Source organism: Stigmatopora argus, chromosome 16, assembly GCF_051989625.1.
Source record: "Stigmatopora argus isolate UIUO_Sarg chromosome 16, RoL_Sarg_1.0, whole genome shotgun sequence".
Lineage (NCBI taxonomy): Eukaryota > Metazoa > Chordata > Actinopteri > Syngnathiformes > Syngnathidae > Stigmatopora > Stigmatopora argus.
In genome coordinates, this window is record NC_135402.1 from 13,130,745 (window position 1) to 13,149,428 (window position 18,684).

The following is an 18,684-nucleotide window of genomic DNA, read 5'->3' on the forward strand; positions in this document are numbered from 1 at the left end:
TGACGTAAACAGCATTCAAAGCTAGACTGCGAACTATATATATATATATATATATATATATATATATATATATATATATATATATATATATATATATATATATATATATATATATAATATGGCTCAATATTGAGCCGCAACAGCTCTCACAACTACGGCAAGCAGCCCCCGACTCTACTATTTTCCCTGTAGAAAAAGTAGTGCGCAGTAACTGCTGGGATATATATAGTTCTTTTGTCAACCAATTGACAGTGGCCTTCATTTAATAGGGTGGATTTACAAAAGAACTCCTGGCGCTAGATGTTGGCGTCAACAGAGTATTCAAAGCTAGACTGCGAACTACCGTATTTTCACGACTATATGGCACATCGTATTTTAAGCCGCAGTATCAGTAATGAGTGCTATTTCTGTATTTGACACACACAAAGGACGCACCGTTTTTAAAGACGCAGTCAGGCATGGCAAAACATACACCAGCTTAAACATACGGACACACGCTAAAAACACGTTTTTAAAAAGGCAACGGTAGCAAAACTGAATTCGGTTGTACTTTATTTAGCCATTTTACAATGTACTCACGTCATCATCACCCACAAATCCATCAAAGTCCTCATTTTCTGTGTCCGAATTGAACAATTGTCCAAATGAGTCATCAAAAACACTGAGTTTTATACGTTCATCCAGGCGGCCACAATCCATTCGCAAATAGTAGCTAGCTAGTAGCTAGCGTAACTATTCCGGCGCTGCCTTCCAGGCTTCGTAAAGCTGTGTTGATGTCGATGTCCAGGCCACAATCCATTCGCAAATAGTAGCTAGCTAGTAGCTAGCGTAACTATTCCGGCGCTGCCTTCCACGCTTCGTAAAGCTGTGTTGATGTCGATGTCCAGGCCACAATCCATTCGCAAATAGTAGCTAGCTAGTAGCTAGCGTAACTATTCCGGCACTGCCTTCCACACTTCGTAAAGCTGTGTTGATGTCAATGTCCAGGCCACAATCCATTGGTTGTGTTGACAAAAGAACTATGTATCCCAGCAGTCACCGCGCAGTGTTTTTTCTACGGGGAAAATAGTAGAGTCGGGGGCTGCTTGCCGTAGTTGTGAGAGCTGTAGGGGATGGTGTACCCTATCGACTGATTTATTTTATTTTATCGTGATAACAATTTTAGTATGGGTCCATATATAAAGCGCACTGGATTATAAGGCGCCCTGTCTATTTTGGAGAAAATTAAAGACTTTTATGTGTGCCTTAAAGTCGTGAAAATACGGTATATATATATATATATATATATATATATATATATATATATATATATATATATATATATATATAATATATGGATAAATATTGAGCCGTTACAGCTCTGGCAACTACGGCAAGCAGCCCCAGACTCTATTTCCGGTGCGTGGTGAATGCTGAGATATATAAAACGGCGTTGCATTTCGGTTGAGCTCGATCTAGCACATTAATTCTATGTTCGTCGTCATTTCCAGTGCAAGTTTCAACTGTGGTCCGAGCTTTCAGGAAGGCAGAAATTAGTGACTCGATTAATGACGACTTTGGTGAGATGCCCACCTGTTCAACGTGAGTTATTATGCTATTGCTGTGTCACGAAAATACTAATACTTTAACCTCGGAGAAAATAAAAAAAACTGTTGTTTATTCATGTTGGGAGTGAATGTAGTTGTCAGAAAGCTGATTTGTAATCTATTAATAAAGTTTGGCTGACCTAGCTGACTGTTTTGTTGACATTCCCTTTAGCGCAGCACCATCTAGTGGATGCATAACGTAACCCCAGCCTCTACTGTAGACCCGTATAATGCGGTGCGGTAGACCAGTGTAATGCGGAGCGGTGCGCCTTTAAATGCAATGCGTCTTGTGTGTGTGTCAAATACAGAAATAGCACTCATTACTGACACTGCGCCTTTAAATACGGTGCGCCATATAGTCGTGAAAATACGGTGCACATTTGTAGTCGTTATTAAAACCATGAATATGGAGGTGAAAATTGGGAATCGGGCGCGGCTTATATGCGAGTAAATACGGTACGAAAAAAGTTCCGGAAACAATTTTGTAAGTAGAGGTACGGCTGTACCTTCAACCAGAATCCAGACACTTTTGGAACCTATAGAAAATGTTTAGAGCACATGTCTCAAACCGATTCCGCCGAGGGCCGCAGTGGGTCCTGGTCTTTGTGCCAACTGATCCAGTGCCGACGTTTTAACCAATCAGGTGTCTTCTAAAATAAGTAGCACCTGACTTTAATTAACTGATTACACTTGCAAAAGGTATCCTCTTGTTGAGTTGGAATGAAAACCTGCACCCACTGCGGCCCTTTGAGGACCGGTTTGACACCCCTGGTTTAGAGGCTCTTATTTCTACAAAAGGAGAGTCTACTAAATATTGATGTAATTTTTCTATTGGGGTGCCCAAATTTATGCACCTCCCTACTTTTGTTTAAGTAATTTCTGTACGTTCTATAAAATTCCTTTCACTTCTCAATTATCACTGTTTGTCTGCTATATGATGTATTTAACTGAAATTGCTGATCCAAACAACCAATGATTTATAGAGGAAAATTTTGAAAATGATCAAGGGTGCCCAAACTTTTTCATACGACTCTATTCGTATGGGGCGTTCGTAACGACGAAACCTATTTCAGGACTGGCGTAAGCAAAAGATTCCCTGTATTAAAATGTTCCAACACTTTTACTTTGCGAATGAAATGTAATTAGCTTAGCTGGTGGGTATAACGCAGTGCTTTTTTCATTTGTTTATTTTATCAAGAACAATGTGTGTAACGTATTCTTTTGCTAGACGTCATTGAACTGCTAAACACAACTGCAGACGGAAAACATCAGACTTAGAAACCAATAAACAAAACAAAACCTGACAGGGGAAACGAGGGGGATTGGACATGGGGAGAGCACGCATGAACATAAGACTATCTAATATAAATGACAGTTTTAAATTACAAGGTTTTCAGCTGGTGGTGTGCCTTGAGATTTTTGCAATGAAAAAGTGTGCCGCAGCTCGAAGATGGTTGCAAAACACTGCCCTAGATACAACCAAATTCCCTCTTTTCTCTGGTTGAAGGCATTGCACTGTCTAAATAAGGGCTGTCCAAACTATTCCACAAAGGCCCATAGTGTACCTGCTCTGACTTCAAAATAGGTCATTGATGCCAAGGTTGTCCTTCTGTAGTCTTTCATGTAAGAAAAGCTTACACTCAATCAAGGCTTTGACATGAAAGTAGCCTAGCTATAGGTGAATTCTCACAGCATAAGAATATTTAAATAAATAGGTACATTTGGAAAGGTTGAATTTTGAAGATGTAAATTGCATGTGTTTGTTAAAATGTTTTCAACATAATATTTATTGGACAGAATATATAAAAGACCACCTCTGGCAGGGAAAAAAGCAATCCTGACAGCCCGGAGATGTGAAAGCGATTAAATCTTATGCACCCGTCTCAATGTAGTGATCAAATAGTATTGACAAACAACTTCCTTAAATGTATTTACAGTGCTCCCTGTACTCATGAAATTAATTAGTTCCAGAAGTGGTTGCGCTCAAACTGCCAGTGGCCACTACCACAATTTGGGCCAGCTTTGCTGCCGGCCTGAAGCGCACCGTTTTCAGGTCAGACTGGCGCAAACCCCATACCCCCCCTTCAAACCAACATCAGCCCCGACCACAACGCCGGCCCCCACGCCACCCCCCGACCCCCCTGTCCGACCCAGTTGGTTACTATCTGGCACAAGCTGGCTCTCGAGTCCGCCCAAAACGCACTAATGTCAGTTCCGCTATCATGAACACAAAGCTTTCTTAATAATTTGCGAGAATTCTGTCTTCTCTTATATTTGGTTGACTAATTTGATTTCTATATCATAGGTGTGGGCCAGCAGCTTCTTCCCAAATGAGCCAGCTGTGTCTGACCACTGCCAAAGAGCATTCTATGAAAAATACAGAGAGCCAATGCTACTGCAGTATGCCAAGCAAGAAGTGGAGAGAAAGGTGACCTGCATAACCAATATGGCCTAAAGGTCATATGATTATAAAATTAATTAATCTCTAAACTAGGAGAGCTAGATATACAGGATTTTTCAAGCATCATCCTGCTATGTAGGTATACAGTATTGATTTGCAGGAAGGGTGCTCTAATATTACTAAGTGACCAATAGAGAGGCCTTGTAATGGAAATTGACTGTAATGTTCTGGAAATTGAAAATCATCACACAGTATACACAAAACAGGCCTGATGGTTTTATACATACAACCTTAATTGAAATAACTGCAGCACTGAGTTCAGCACATTGTGTAGTCCCATTTGATGAGATCATCTAGAGCAGGGCTGTCAAACATATGGCCCGCGGGCCGGAACCGGCCCCCAAGGAGGTTCGATCAGGCCCGCTGGATAATTTGAAGGTGGAAAAAATGCATAAAAGACATGGAATTAATATTTTTAATTCGCTGCAATTCATGGATTATCCGCTAAGTGGCGCACTCTTTCCATCAGAGTAGAAGACAAGCCGCATCACTGAGACAGACTGAAAACAGCAGCAACTCCATAAATTTCCAGTATGTATTGTATGTGTATGTATGTTTCATGTATGAAGTTTACAGATTTACAGGACAGGCGATCACTCTCCTTAGTTTGTAAGGTGCACGCAGGGATTACATTTAGATTTTATATGCGTATGTGTAAGTGGTTTCAAAATTCCTTTCTTTAAAAGTCTCATTTAATCTTAAAGTGCATTACTATATTTTCAGTACCAATTAAAGTTTTGTGCCTTTGTACAATCAGTGGGATCAGTTGCAATGCATATTTGTGAATGATAAAAGTAAATTGCACATTTGTCTAAGGAAATATGAGGTGTTTCATGAAATGTTTTGAAAAAGGATAGTTCATTAAATTTCAATATTTTCCTAATGTTCTTGTGCTTCTTTACACCAAAACAAAGGAAAGACATGATATTTGGGATATTTATAGCAGAGCATGGTATAATTTTAATGGTCCGGCCCACTTGACATCTCCCTAGGCCGTATCTGGCCCACGATGCGAAATGAGTTTGACACCCCTGATCTAGAGGACACTGCACAGATCGCTGCAGAATGCGTATTGCACACGGATTAGCGACTCGATTTTGACATTGTTCGGATTGATGGACTTCTTTAACTAGGAGGCTCCTTGTCATATGTAAAATAATGTCGTCTTTTCATTAGCCAGAGATTTCAGTTGTGGGTAAATGTTGCTTCCATGGAGCAACATTGCCCACGTCTGTCAGTTTTAAATGCTGATATTACGGTTTTGCAAATTGTTTTGCTTTCGACGGCCTTGAAACAGACCTAGCAGGGAACTGTTTTCAGCTCACTATGCGACGTTTTCAGTCTTGAAACAATTTTGAAAGGCCGACAATAAACAGGTTCACACAGGGATCAGTAACAAAGATGAAAGAACAGGGGACAGTTGTGCACAACTGTTACATATGCGGTGTGGGGAAGCGTGGTATGACCCAAATGCAGAGAAGCACGTAGAGACGGGGAGTGAGGGTCCACTAATAACGTGGGAAGGTTGGCAAAAATAACAAAGACTCATGACCAAAGAACAAAACGCAACTTCACGGGGAAGACACAGGGAAAAGAGCAAAACCCAACTTGATGGGGAAGACGTGGAGAAACGAGGAGCACTGGACATAGGGAGAGCACATCTGAACACAAGACGATCCGACCAGTATTGGCAAATATACCGTGTTTAACAGACAGGGAGCATGCAAGAGCTACACCAGGGAAAACGACAGGTGAACTCACTGGGCAATCATAAGGACATGTTACACAGGGGAAAAAACCCTACAAAACCTGACCAAACCAAAACGTAACATAACCTCCCGGCTAAGGGATGGATTCCCGATGTCCCAAAAAACAACAAGAAACTCCATTCTGGGCAGCCCACGAGGAAGCGGAGGTCTGGCTGTTCCAGCGGTCATCCAGGGCTGGTCCACTGGTCATCCAGGCCGTCCCACGAGGAAGCGGCGGTCCTCCGGGCCATCCCACAAGGAAGCAGCGGTCTGGCCGGTCCGGCGGTCATCCGGGCTGTCCCACGAGGAAGCGGCGGTTTGGCCGGTCCGGCAATTGTCTGGGCTGTCCCATGAGGAAGTGGTCGGGCATCTCACCCTGAAGTGGCGATGTCGCAGGTCGCCTCGCTTTGAACGGTCTCCCTAGGAGCGACGGCGACCTTGCAAGTCACCTCGCCCTGAACAGTCTCTGTAGGGGCTGAATCTACAGGGGCTTGGCAAGGCCACGGAGCGGGTGCCGGCGAGTGCGGGGCAGGAACTGGTGTTGTCAGGTGCAGGGCAGGAACTAGCGAGGAACAGGAACCGGCGCTGGTGAGCGAGGAGCAGGAACCGGCGCTGGCGAGCGAGGAGCAGGAACCGGCGCTGGCAAGCGAGGAGCAGAACCCAGCCCTGGCGAGACTGTTTCGAGCAACACGGGGCCAGGAAGTCATGTTCTGGGTCCGAGTCCAGTAGGTTAATTTTATGCGTCTACACATTCAGAAAAGTCCGAATATAACACGGTCGATGGAGGGCGATGGAGGTTGGGCGGCAAGTTCGGGTGTAAACCACAGCGAGGACAGCATAAGCGGGTGGGGAGGCGGAGACCTGGCAGCAGGTGGCTGATGGGCAGGCTGTCGTCGGTTCCAAACTCACTTTTGCCGATGACACCACTGTGGTCGGACTCATCTCAGGAGGGGATGAGTCGGCCTACAGAGATGAGGTCAACAAACTGTCTTCGTGGTGCTCGGGGAACAATATCACACTGAACACCACGAAAACTAAAGAAATAATCCTGGACTTTCGCAAACAGCACAGATCTGGCCCCACTCCTCATTAATGGAATATTTGTAGACAGGGTCCAGTCCTTTAAATTCCTGGGGGTCCACGTCACGGATAAGCTCTCCTGGTCTACAAACACCACGGCAGTAGTGAAGAAGGCCCAGAAACGACTCCATTTCCTCAGGGTACTCAGGAGGAACAACTTGAACACTAAGCTTCTGGTAACCTTCTATAGAGCCACTGTGGAGAGCATCCTAGCATACTGCATCACAGTGTGGTACGCTGGAAGCACAGCAGCAGACAAAAGGCCATGCAGAAAGTGATTAACACTGCCCAGAAGATCGTCGGCTGCTCTCTGCCCTCACTGGAAGACATTGCCAGCCCTCGATACCTCAGCAGAGCCAGGAACATCATCAGGGACCCATCCCACCCTGGTCACAATCTGTTCCAGCTGCTGCCCTCTGGCAGACGCTATAGGTCCCACAAAGTATGGACAAATAGGCTTAAGGACAATTAGGCTTTTGTCGAGTCAAAGATGATGACAAAGCCTATGTCCGATTATTATTATTATTATTACTATTACTAGATTGTTTATATAGCACTTACTTTTTTTGCCTAATGGCCTCTTTTGGTAGCAGATAATATTTAGCTTTACGGGTCTGCCTCCTCCCCCAAGGTCAAAAGCCTGATTGGCCTCAAATTTTCATCTGAGAAGCCTTTAAGCCAGGGATGGCCAAACCGGTCCTCGAGGGCCGCTGTGGGTGCAGGTTTTTGTTCCAACCGATCCAGCACAGACATTTTGACCAATGAGATTTCTGAAGAAAACAAGAAGCACCTGACTGCAATCCACTGATTGCACTTGTAGGACACCCGATTGGTGAAAAGGTGTCATCTTGATGGGTTGGAAGGAAAACCCGCACCCACTGCGGCCCTTTGTGGAATAGTTTGGACACCCCTGCTTTAAGCCTTTGGTCTTGGTGGGCCATCAACAAAATAAGAGTTTTCACTAAAGGGGAGGGGTCTAAACAGCAAGTTGAAAATGACATTTGCCATTTTTTTACAAGTAATTCTGAAGTGCTATAACTTGAATGTACTTTAATTTGTGTTCCTGTACTTGATCATTCTCCCACCCTGAAGGGTTCTATAGGGGTACTATACGAAAATTCTAAAACGCCAACTAGTGGCGACAATTGTTTTTTTCATATCCAGTTCTTAGCAGGTTTGGGTATACAGTAATACCTCAACATATGAGTGCCCCGACATACGAGCAATTTGAGATACGAGTAAAATTTCGAGCAAATATTTACCTTGAAATACGAGACAAAATTTGATATTTGACCATACAGCCAGGTGTGGCCAATGCAAGAGGCTGCTTTTGAGAACAACATGGGCACTGTCTTTCCCGTCGCAACTCCCTCGTGTAATGTCTACGAACACTGGGTGGAGCGTTGCCTTTTTTCTGTGGTTTTTGCCCCCCGTTAGTTGGCGCAGAATGGCGGAGCTTGCTCGCCAATATGAGAGGGGTACTACTCCTCGGGCAAATTGGCAAGTGGTCGTGCGTTATCCTATTGTGAGGACATTTGTGTGCATCATTTTTGGAATATTTTGAAGGGAAGACAAAAGCAAACAACCCTCGCTCGATAGGTTGCAGCTGAAAGTCAGGGTGTAGGCTGGGCAAATAGAGCCAACGTTTAAGAAACGTATAAATTAAATTTATTTTTGAGTGTGTCTGTATCGTAATCCAAATTCATTTAAATGTTTGTTATGTTACGAGCGCGTTGCCGTGCAAAAAGTCTCTCTCTCTCCGTCCCTCTCTCTCTCCTTTCCGCGAAATCTGTCTAATAATTAAACATCATAACCACTAGTTATTTGTTACTCAGTTAATAGATGGCGAATTAGAACAAATAAAAATGTTTTTCCATTCCAATATCCTTTTTTTGTGTGTTTTTTCAGAGGGTTGGAACGAATTAATTTGTTTTTAGTTAATTTCTATGGGAAACGTTGATTTGAGCGTCAGCCTCACAGCTCTGGGGTCCTGGGTTCAAATCCAGGTCACGTCCACCTGTATGGAGTTTGCATGTTCTCCCTGGGCCTGCGTGGGTTTCCTCCGGGTACTCAGGTTTCCTCCCGCATTCCAAAAACATGCATGGTAGGCTGATTGAACAGTCTAAATTGCCCCTAGGTATGGTGTGAATGTGCATGGTTGTCCGTTTCCTTGTGCCCTGCGATTGGCTGGCCACCGATTCAAGGTGTCCCCCGCCTCTGGCCCGGAGTCAGCTGGGATAGGCTCCAGCACCTCCCGCGACCCTAATGAGGATAAAGCGGTTTTCACCAAAGGGGAGGGGTCTAAACAGCAAGTTGAAAATGACATTTGATGATGATTCTGAAGCGCTGTAACTTGGATGTACATTAATTTGTGTTCCAAACTTCCTGTACTTGATCATTGTCCCACCCTGACGGGTTCTAGCGGAAAATGAGATGAGATGAGACGTTGATTTGAGATACGAGTAAATCGACATACGAGCCCAGTCCCGGAACCCATTAAGCTCGTTTCTCAAGGTACCACTGTACTGTGATCCTTCTTCACTTCGCGACTTCGCTACATGGGTTATTTTTTTCAGAAGTATCTAAAAAAAGTTCATAAAAATGTCAATCTATTTTGAAACTCACAACCAGAAGATGGATGAAAAATGACAGAAGTCAGGGCACATTTCTTCTTCGGCGCTTAGAACCAACCATTTCAGCGAATACTACAGAGGAAGAATGGGCGTGCCAAAAACTAGAAATAGCTATGCCAACCAGTGGCAAAAAGTATGTCTACTGTCCTTTTTTTCACTCAGTTTTAGTCTAGGTGACATTTGTCATACCTTGTGTCGACAGGTCAGCGTCAATGGCGTACGGGCAAACATTGCCCGAAAATGGGGTAAAATCCAGCCGAAAACAGCATTTATTGATTAAATACAAATACTGAAGCTTTTTAGACATCAGAACTGGGCCCGGAGTATCATTTCCCCGGTAAAAAGACAGCAATGAACGGCGATACGTCCATTTACGTCCATACGTGAAACGGCAAAAAAATGCACTAAAATGAGGTAAAATCCACTTCCTAGCAGCATTTATTGATTGAATACAAATACTGGAGCTTTTGAGACATTACAACCAGGCCAGGGTGTGATTTTTCCCGGGAAAATACAGCGATGAACGTCAATGGCGAAACGGCAAAAATTAAACTGGGGTAAAATCCACTTACTAGCAGCATTTAGTCATTAAATACAAACTGGAGCTTTTCAGATATATAGAACCGGGCCCACAATTGAAATATTATTTAGGAATATAGCCATATTATACTCACCAAAAATCCTTTTTAACTGTACACAATATCCATCCTCCTTTCTTTCTTCCTTCTTTTCTATCGCCATCGAAGCTAATGGTGGAAGTCGAGCCTGTCCTGTCATATTTCTGGCATAGTCCGTCTTGAAAATTGCTTGTGCAGCTAAGTTAGCGCACTGAAAGTGGCGCACACACCCTTTTCCCGGCTGTAACAGGCTTGCTAGCTTCGGAGTTGACCGCCCTTTCTTAATGATTTCCATTTTTTTCTGGAAAAGTCAGTCTAGAAAATAGCTTTGTGAGCAAACAGAATCCATTTGTTTTTGCTTCTGTCGGCCATTGTGGGTGGAGTTTGCGATCTCGGCTGCCTCGGGTACTGCTTTGGCCAGCCCACTAGCCAATCATAGTTTGTGAAAGCAATGACATGTCCCAGCCAGCAAAATGCTAACGCCTATGAAAAATCATTGTGGGTTTGCCAACTCAAAATCTGATTGGTTAAAAGCAACAGTCTAGTTTAATGCAGCAGAGCCCGCAAGAACTGATTGTGAAGGCTTCGCGGCAGATGTGGACCCCAATTTGTATTATGTTGGTACAAAAAAACTTAACTTGGCCAAAAAAAAATGTAAATAAAGCCTCTAAATCAGACATGTGGAAAGAAAAATGCAGTTCATCTGGCAATTCAATTCAATTCAATTCAAAAATTCAATTCAATTCATTACTTATCTGCATTAGTGCAATGGCCATTGGCATAAAATATATGAGCAGTGACCACTACATTCATAACATCATTTCCTTGACATTTCCTTAATATGTCTGATATAGGTTGTGTGGAGCGAGTTATTTCTGACACTTTTCACTCAAGTATCTATCATTTTGTATGTGTTGTTGCTTTTAGGAACGTGTGGTAGTGACAAACTCTGATTGGCTGGTTGTGGTTCCTTACTGGGCGACGTGGCCCTACCAGTTGCTACTTTTACCACGACGACACGTCCTGAGAATCAATGAGTTGACAAGAGAGGAGAGAGAGAGTAAGTGTCTTTTTTGGGAGATACTACACGATGGTGACATTTCTCCTAAGCTTAACAACAGTGTGTGTCTTTTTATCCAAATTCTTCCCAGTTTTGTGTCTATAATTTGCAGTGACAGTCAATTTTGGTCTTACCCTGCCTCTCCCTACATTCATTCCAGGTCAGCAGTACACACGGTCCGACTTTTATTTTTCCTTATTTTGTCTTCTGATGCTTTTTTTCCAGGTCTGGCTGATATTATGAAGAAACTGCTGACCAAATATGACAATCTATTTAACGTGTCCTTTCCCTACTCCATGGGTTGGCATGGTAAGAAAATTTTAGAGAAATTGTTATGTCACGGTCTTTCATTCTAACTAATTGTAACACTAGATTAGAGGAATTAAAAGGAATAAATAGAGAACATTTAAAATGATTTAAAATGACTTTTCTCTAAACTGTTTTCTAATTTGCAAATTCATTCTGACTTTCTTGCTTCTTTTCTCCTGTGATGTTTATTGCCCGTGTATGCGTGAGATTGTTGGAACTATTCCATGTGCGTAATGTGAAATACCCCAAGCGTAAAACGAGTTCCATAACCCCAATTCGAAAAACCTTGATAGTAACCGTGTTCCACAAGCGTAATGTGAAGGACCAGGCGTCTACTCAGGCGCTACACACTTCACTTGTGCATTCGATTCACTTCATGTTTCCAGTCTGCCATTATTCTCAGCCAATCCGGATCGGGATGCAGGACAATTTCTGACTGAGTGCGTCCTGTCCACTGACATTCTTGACAAATATAACTATTACATCAGGAAAGTCATGAGTCGCTTCCGGGTTAACAAACGTAGACAATTTGAAGAATCAGTATGTCAAATGACCTGCCAATTGAAAATACCATGGCTGTCATGTCATCAAACCCTGTCTGTGTATATAAACCCCTTGTTTTGTGTACGTCAGTGTGGGAGTATTGTTTCCGGTTTCCTGTTCGTTTTGGAAGTTGAGCATCAGCATTTCCCTCTCTTTCGCCTGCTTCCTGCTCATTGGTTCCACTCCGCTTCGCAGCCGAAGGCATTCTGGACAGAATACTCCCACCAATCATGGACCCGGAAGGATCTCCCTGCCTCCACATGGGGGATCGCTCACTGGGCTCCTCCCAGGGAGTCGGCGGGAGGCCATCGGCATCAGCGTAAACACAGACGACTGCGTGGCTGTCACCCACCTGCTGTCAACCCTTCGCTTGCCTGGCCACTTACGTTTTCCTCCTGTTATTCCCCCACAGAGCATTCATTCCAGCTTTCATCGCCTCCACCAATAAACATTTTATTTCTGAATGGGACTCGGACTGGGCTGGATACGAGGATGGCCCAGAGCTAGTTAATCTCCTGGCCTCCGAGTCCGAGTGGGACTTCCTCTATCCCAACCATTCTTTTCGGCAGGCACGGTGGAATCGAGCTCCCGCCAGTCCCCCTGTCATAGACTCTCAGCCATTGACGGCCAAATATTTTTTTTTTCTTTTTCGCCGGAAACGCAGTAGCGTGCTCCTCCACGTGGCATTGAGGAGGCATTCAGGCCGCCGGCCAGACCACGGCGTTCGCCCAGAGGTGGCGGCGTGCGCCGCCGCAGGGGAGGAAGAGGAGCAGGGAGACATTCGACAGCCAAACTCCCAAGCCGGCTCCCCGTTCTCCCGTGCAAGATTCCGGCGACCGCTTTCAAGCGTCGGATCTCGGCAGCCGGTTTCAAGCGTCGGATCTCGGCAGCCGCTTTCAAGCGTCGGATCTCGGCAGCCGCTTTCAAGCGTCGGCTCTCGGCAGCCGCTTTCAAGCGTCGGATCTCGGCAGCCGCTTTCAAGCATCGGATCTCGGCAGCCGCTTTCAAGCGTCGGATCTCGGCAGCCGCTTTCAAGCGTCGGATCTCGGCAGCCGCTTTAGAGAGTCGGATCTCGGCGGCCGCTTTCAAGCGTCTGACGACAACGGCTGCCGTTTTCATGCGTCGGACAACGGCTGCCATTTTCAAGCGTTGGATGACGACGTCTTCTGTTTTCAAGCACCCGATCCCTCTAGCCGTTCTCAAGCATTCGTTCCCACTAACCGCTCCTGTGCCCTCGTCCCGGCGCCCCGCTCCTGCGCGCCCGACGGCTGCAATTTTCAAGGCGGGGGCCCCAACGGCCTCAACTCAGGCGGCGGCGACCCTTCGTGCTTCTCAGTCGAGGCGCCCTGTGACCCTTTGTGCTTCTCGGTCGAGGCGCCCTGCGACTCTTCGAGCTTCTTCGTCCAGTTCAGGAGACTGTGCAGGGGTGAGGCGCCTGGCTGCTTTCAAATGAGACTGCCCAGCGGACCATATCGTGGAGTCAGAGTGTCTTCGTCGACACGAGAATTTGCAGTTTCACACCTCGGAAGATGCGACTCTTCGAGCTTCTTCGTCCAGTTCAGGAGACTGTCCAGGGGTGAGGTGCCTGGCTGCTTCCAAGTGAGACTGCCCAGCGGACCATATTGTGGAGTCAGAGTGTCTTCGTCGACACGAGAATTCGCAGTTTCACACCTCGGCACTATATAGCTATATAACTATATATTGTGGGTGGAGTTTGCGATCTCTGGCTGGATCACTCTGGCTTTGGCCCGCTTACTCTATCACTAGCCAATCATAGTTGGTGAAAGGGATTACGTATCCTTACGCCTGCGAGAAGGCAATGACATATCTCTATGCCTGCTAGAAGGCCTTGGTGTCACCAAATGGAATTCTGATTGGTTAAAGCAACAGTCTTATCGACGCTTGTTTAATGCAGCAGAGCCTGCAGAAATGATTGTGAAGGACTTGAGGTAGATTTCTGACCCTGGCAACAAATAATGGCTGAAATGTGATTGGTTAAACCAGGGGTGTCAAACTCATTTCGCATCGTGGGCCACATACGGCCTAGGGAGATGTCAAGTGGGCCGGACCATTAAAATTATACCATGCTCTGCTATAAATATCCCAAATATCATGTCTTTCCTTTGTTTTGGTGTAAAGAAACACAACAACATTAGGAAAATATTGAAATTTAATGAACTATCCTTTTTCAAAACATTTCATGAAACACCTCATATTTCCTTAGACAAATGTGCAATTTACTTTTATCATTCACAAATATGCATTGCAACTGATCCCACTGATTGTACAAAGGCACAAAACTTTAATTGGTACTGAAAATATAGTAATGCACTTTAAGATTAAATGAGACTTTTAAAGAAAGGAATTTTTAAACCACTTACACATACGCATATAAAATCTAAATGTAATCCCTGCGTGCACCTTACAAACTAAGGAGAGTGATCACCTGTCCTGTAAATCTGTAAACTTCATACATGAAACATACATACACATACAATACATACTGAAAATTTATGGAGTTGCTGCTGTTTTCAGTCTGTGTCAGTGATGCGCTTGTCTTCTACTCTGATGGAAAGAGTGCGCCCCTTAGCGGATAATCCATGAATTGCATCGAATTAAAAATATTAATTCCATGTCTTTTATGCATTTTTTCCACTTTCAAATTATCCTGCGGGCCTGATCGAACCTCCTTGGGGGCCGGTTCCGGCCCGCGGGCCGTATGTTTGACACCCCTGGGTTAAACGCTTCAATATGAAAACACATCTGGAAGCAGTGCAACCAGGGGAAAGCAATGAAAGGAAGCTAACAGACAATTTGGAATTATTTAATAAGTATTCATAGACAAAATATAATTAACATCAGTCTGTGATTCAGATATTTCTTAGGCCAGCAGAGAAGGCCTTGAAGGCCCTGACGGCACATATATATATATATATATATATATATATATATATATATATATATATACATACATGCATACATGCATACATGCATACATGCATACATGCATACATGGATACATGCATACATGCTACATACATATATACATATATCAGTGGCGGGCGGTGCATTTTCTGGTAGCGCCTTCAACGTATCAATCCAACCCTCAAAAACTATTTTATTGCTATAAATCCTCTACTGCAGCTACAGCTGCGACACATAAAAAATAATCAATAAATTAATGCACAAAAATGGGGTAAAATCCACTTCCTAGCAGCATTTCATGATTAAATACAAATACTGGAGCTTTTCAGACATTAAAACCAGGCCAGGGGGTGATTTTCCCGGGAAAAGACAGCGATGAACGTCAATGGCGTACGGGCAAACATTGCCCGAAAATGGGGTAAAATCCAGCCGAAAACAGCATTTATTGATTAAATAAAAATACTGGCGCTTTTTAGACATCAGAACCGGGCCCGGAGTATCATTTCCCCGGTAAAAAGACAGCGATGAACGTCGATACGTCCATACGTGAAATGACAAAAAATGCACTAAAATACTAAAAAATGGTAAAATCCACTTCCTAGCATCATTTATTGATTGAATACAAATACTGGAGCTTTTGAGACATTACAACCAGGCCAGGGGGGTGATTTTTCCCGGGAAAAGACAGCGATGGACGTCAATGGTGAAACGGCAAAAATTAAACTGGGGTAAAATCCACTTCCAAGCAGCATTTTGTGATTAAATACAAACACTGGAGCTTTTCAGATATCAGAACTTGGCCCACAATTGAAATATTATTTAGGAATATAGCCATATTTGTAATTTTACTCACCAAAAATCCTTTTTACACAATATCCATTCTCCTTTCTTTCTTCCTTCTTTCCTATCGCCATCGAAGCTAATGATGAAAGTTGAGCCTGTCCTGTCATATTTCCGGCATAGTCCGTTTGAAAATGGCATTAAATCAACACAACAATATACTATTTGCTTGTGGAGCTAAGTTAGCGTGCTGAAAGTACCCCACCCACCATTTTCCCGGCTGTAACAGGCTTGCTAGCTTCGGAGTTGACCGCCCTTTCTTAATGATTTCCATTTTTTTCTGGAAAAGTCCGTCTAGAAAATAGCTTTGTGAGCAAACAGAATCCATTTGTTTTTGCTTTTGTCGGCCATTGTGGGTGGAGTTTGCGATCTCGGCTGCCTCGGGTACTGCTTTGGCCAGCCCACTAGCCAATCATAGTTTGTGAAAGCAATGACATGTCCCAGCCAGCAAAATGCTAACGCCTATGAAAAATCATTGTGGGTTTGCCAACTCAAAATCTGATTGGTTAAAAGCAACAGTCTAGTTTAATGCAGCAGAGCCCGCAAGAACTGATTGTGAAGGCTTTGCGGCAGATCTGATCTGGCAACAAATAATGGCTGAAATGTGATTGGTTAAATGCTTCAATAAGAAAACACACATCTGGAAGCAGTGCAACCAGGGGGAAAAGCAATGAAAGGAAGCTAACAGACCATTTGGAATAATAAGTACGTATTGATCAGTGGCGGGCCGTCAGGGCCTTCAAGGCCTTCTCTGCTGGCCTAAGAAATATCTGAATCATATTATATTTTGTCCATCAATACGTACTTATTCAGATCTGCCTCAAAGCCTGCACAATCAGTTCTTGCGGGCTCTGCTGCATTAAACTAGTCTGTTGCTTTTAACCAATCAGATTTTGAGTTGGCAACCCCACAATGATTTTTCATAGGCGTTAGCATTTTGCTGGCTGGGACATGTCATTGCTTTCACAAACTATGATTGGCTAGTAGGCGGGCCAAAGCAGTACCGAGGCAGCCGAGATCGCAAACTCCACCCACTATGGCCAACAGAAGCAAAAACAAATAGATTCTGTTTGCTCACAAAGCTATTTTCCAGACGGAGACCAGGAAAAAAATGGACATAATTAAGAAAGGGCGGTCAACTCCGAAGCTAGCAAGCCTGTTACAGCCGGGAAAATGGTGTGTGGGGCACTTTCAGCGCGCTAACTTAGCTCCACAAGCAAATAGTAAATTGTTGTTTTGATTTAAAGCCATTTTCAAAACGGACTATGCCAGAAATATGACAGGACAAGCTCGACTTTCATCATTAGCTTCGATGGCGATAGGAAAGAAGGAAGAAAGAAAGGAGGATGGATATTGTGTAAAAAGGATTTTGGGTGAGTAAAATATGGCTATATTCCTAAATAATATTTCAATTGTGGGCCAAGTTCTGATATCTGAAAAGCTCCAGTGTTTGTATTTAAGCTCCAGTGTTTGTATTTAATCACAAAATGCTGCTAGGAAGTGGCAGAAGTTTAATTTTTGGCGTTTCACCATTGACGTCCATCGCTGTCTTTTCCCGGGAAAAATCACCCCCCTGGCCTGGTTTAATGTCTCAAAAGCTCCAGTATTTGTATTCAATCAATAAATGATGCTAGGAAGTGGATTTTACCTAATTTTAGTGCATTTTTTTGTCATTTCACGTATGGACGTATCAATGTTCATCGCTGTCTTTTTACCGGGGAAATTATACTCCGGGCTCGGTTCTGATGTCTAAAAAGCTCCAGTATTTTTATTTAATCAATAAATGCTAGTTTTGGCTGGATTTTATCCCATTTTCGGGCAATGTTTGCCCGTACGCCATTGACGTTCATTGCTGTCTTTTCCCGGGAAAATCACCCCCTGGCCTGGTTTTAATGTCTGAAAAGCTCCAGTATTTGTATTTAATCATGAAATGCTGCTAGGAAGTGGATTTTACCCCATTTTTGTGCATTAATTTATTGATTATTTTTTATATGTCGCAGCTATAGCTGCAGTAGAGGTTTTTTAGCCATAAAATAGTTTTTGAGGGTTGGATTGATACACTGGTATTGATGGACAAAATATAATATGATTCAGATATTTCTTAGGCCAGCAGAGAAGGCCTTGAAGGCCCTGACGGCCCGCCACTGACATATATATATATATATATATATATAAATATAAATATATATATATATATATATAAATATAAATATATATATATATATAAATATATATATATATATATATATATATATATATATATATATATATATATATATATATATATACATGTCTAACTTATAACTATGCCTTTTCTTGCAACTGTCACAATGAAATTTCCCGAATACGGGATGAATAAAGTTATCCAATCCAATATATATGTATGTACCGTATTTTCACGACTATATGGCGCATCGTATTTTTAGCCGCAGCGTCAGTAACGAGTGCTATTTCTGTATTTTAAACACACAAAGGATGCACCGTTTTTTTTAGACACATATATGTTATATATTATGTATGAATATCTAACCGCAATAGCGCTGGCTAACGGAAGCAGCCCCAGACTCTTTTTCCGGTTTCCGGTGCGCAGTGACTGCTGGGATATATAGTTCTTGCACGCTACACCCACACGCTAAAAACACGTTTTTAAAAAGGCAACGGAAGCAAAACTGAGTTCGGTTGTACTTTATTTAGCCATTTTACAACTTACTCACGTCATCATCACCCACAAATCCCTCAAAGTCCTCATTTTCTGTGTCTAAATTGAACAATTGTCCAAATTAGTCATCGAAAACGCTGAGTTTTATACGTTCGTCCAGGCGGCCACAATCCATTCGCCAATAGTAGCTAGCTGGTAGCTAGCGTAACTTTTCCAACGGTGC

The 18,684-nt window shown here is 43.3% G+C and overlaps 1 protein-coding gene across 2 annotated transcripts in view; it reads left to right on the forward strand.

Moving 5' to 3' along the window:
- The window catches only part of galt (galactose-1-phosphate uridylyltransferase), a 51,203-nt gene that overhangs the window by 18,872 nt on the left and 13,647 nt on the right, over positions 1-18,684 (forward strand). For both annotated transcript variants that reach the window (XM_077623275.1, XM_077623276.1), the window contains 3 exons: positions 3,892-4,014; positions 11,053-11,185; positions 11,411-11,494. In XM_077623275.1, the coding sequence (XP_077479401.1) occupies positions 3,892-4,014; positions 11,053-11,185; positions 11,411-11,494 (340 nt within the window). The remainder of the gene's footprint in view (positions 1-3,891; positions 4,015-11,052; positions 11,186-11,410; positions 11,495-18,684) is intronic.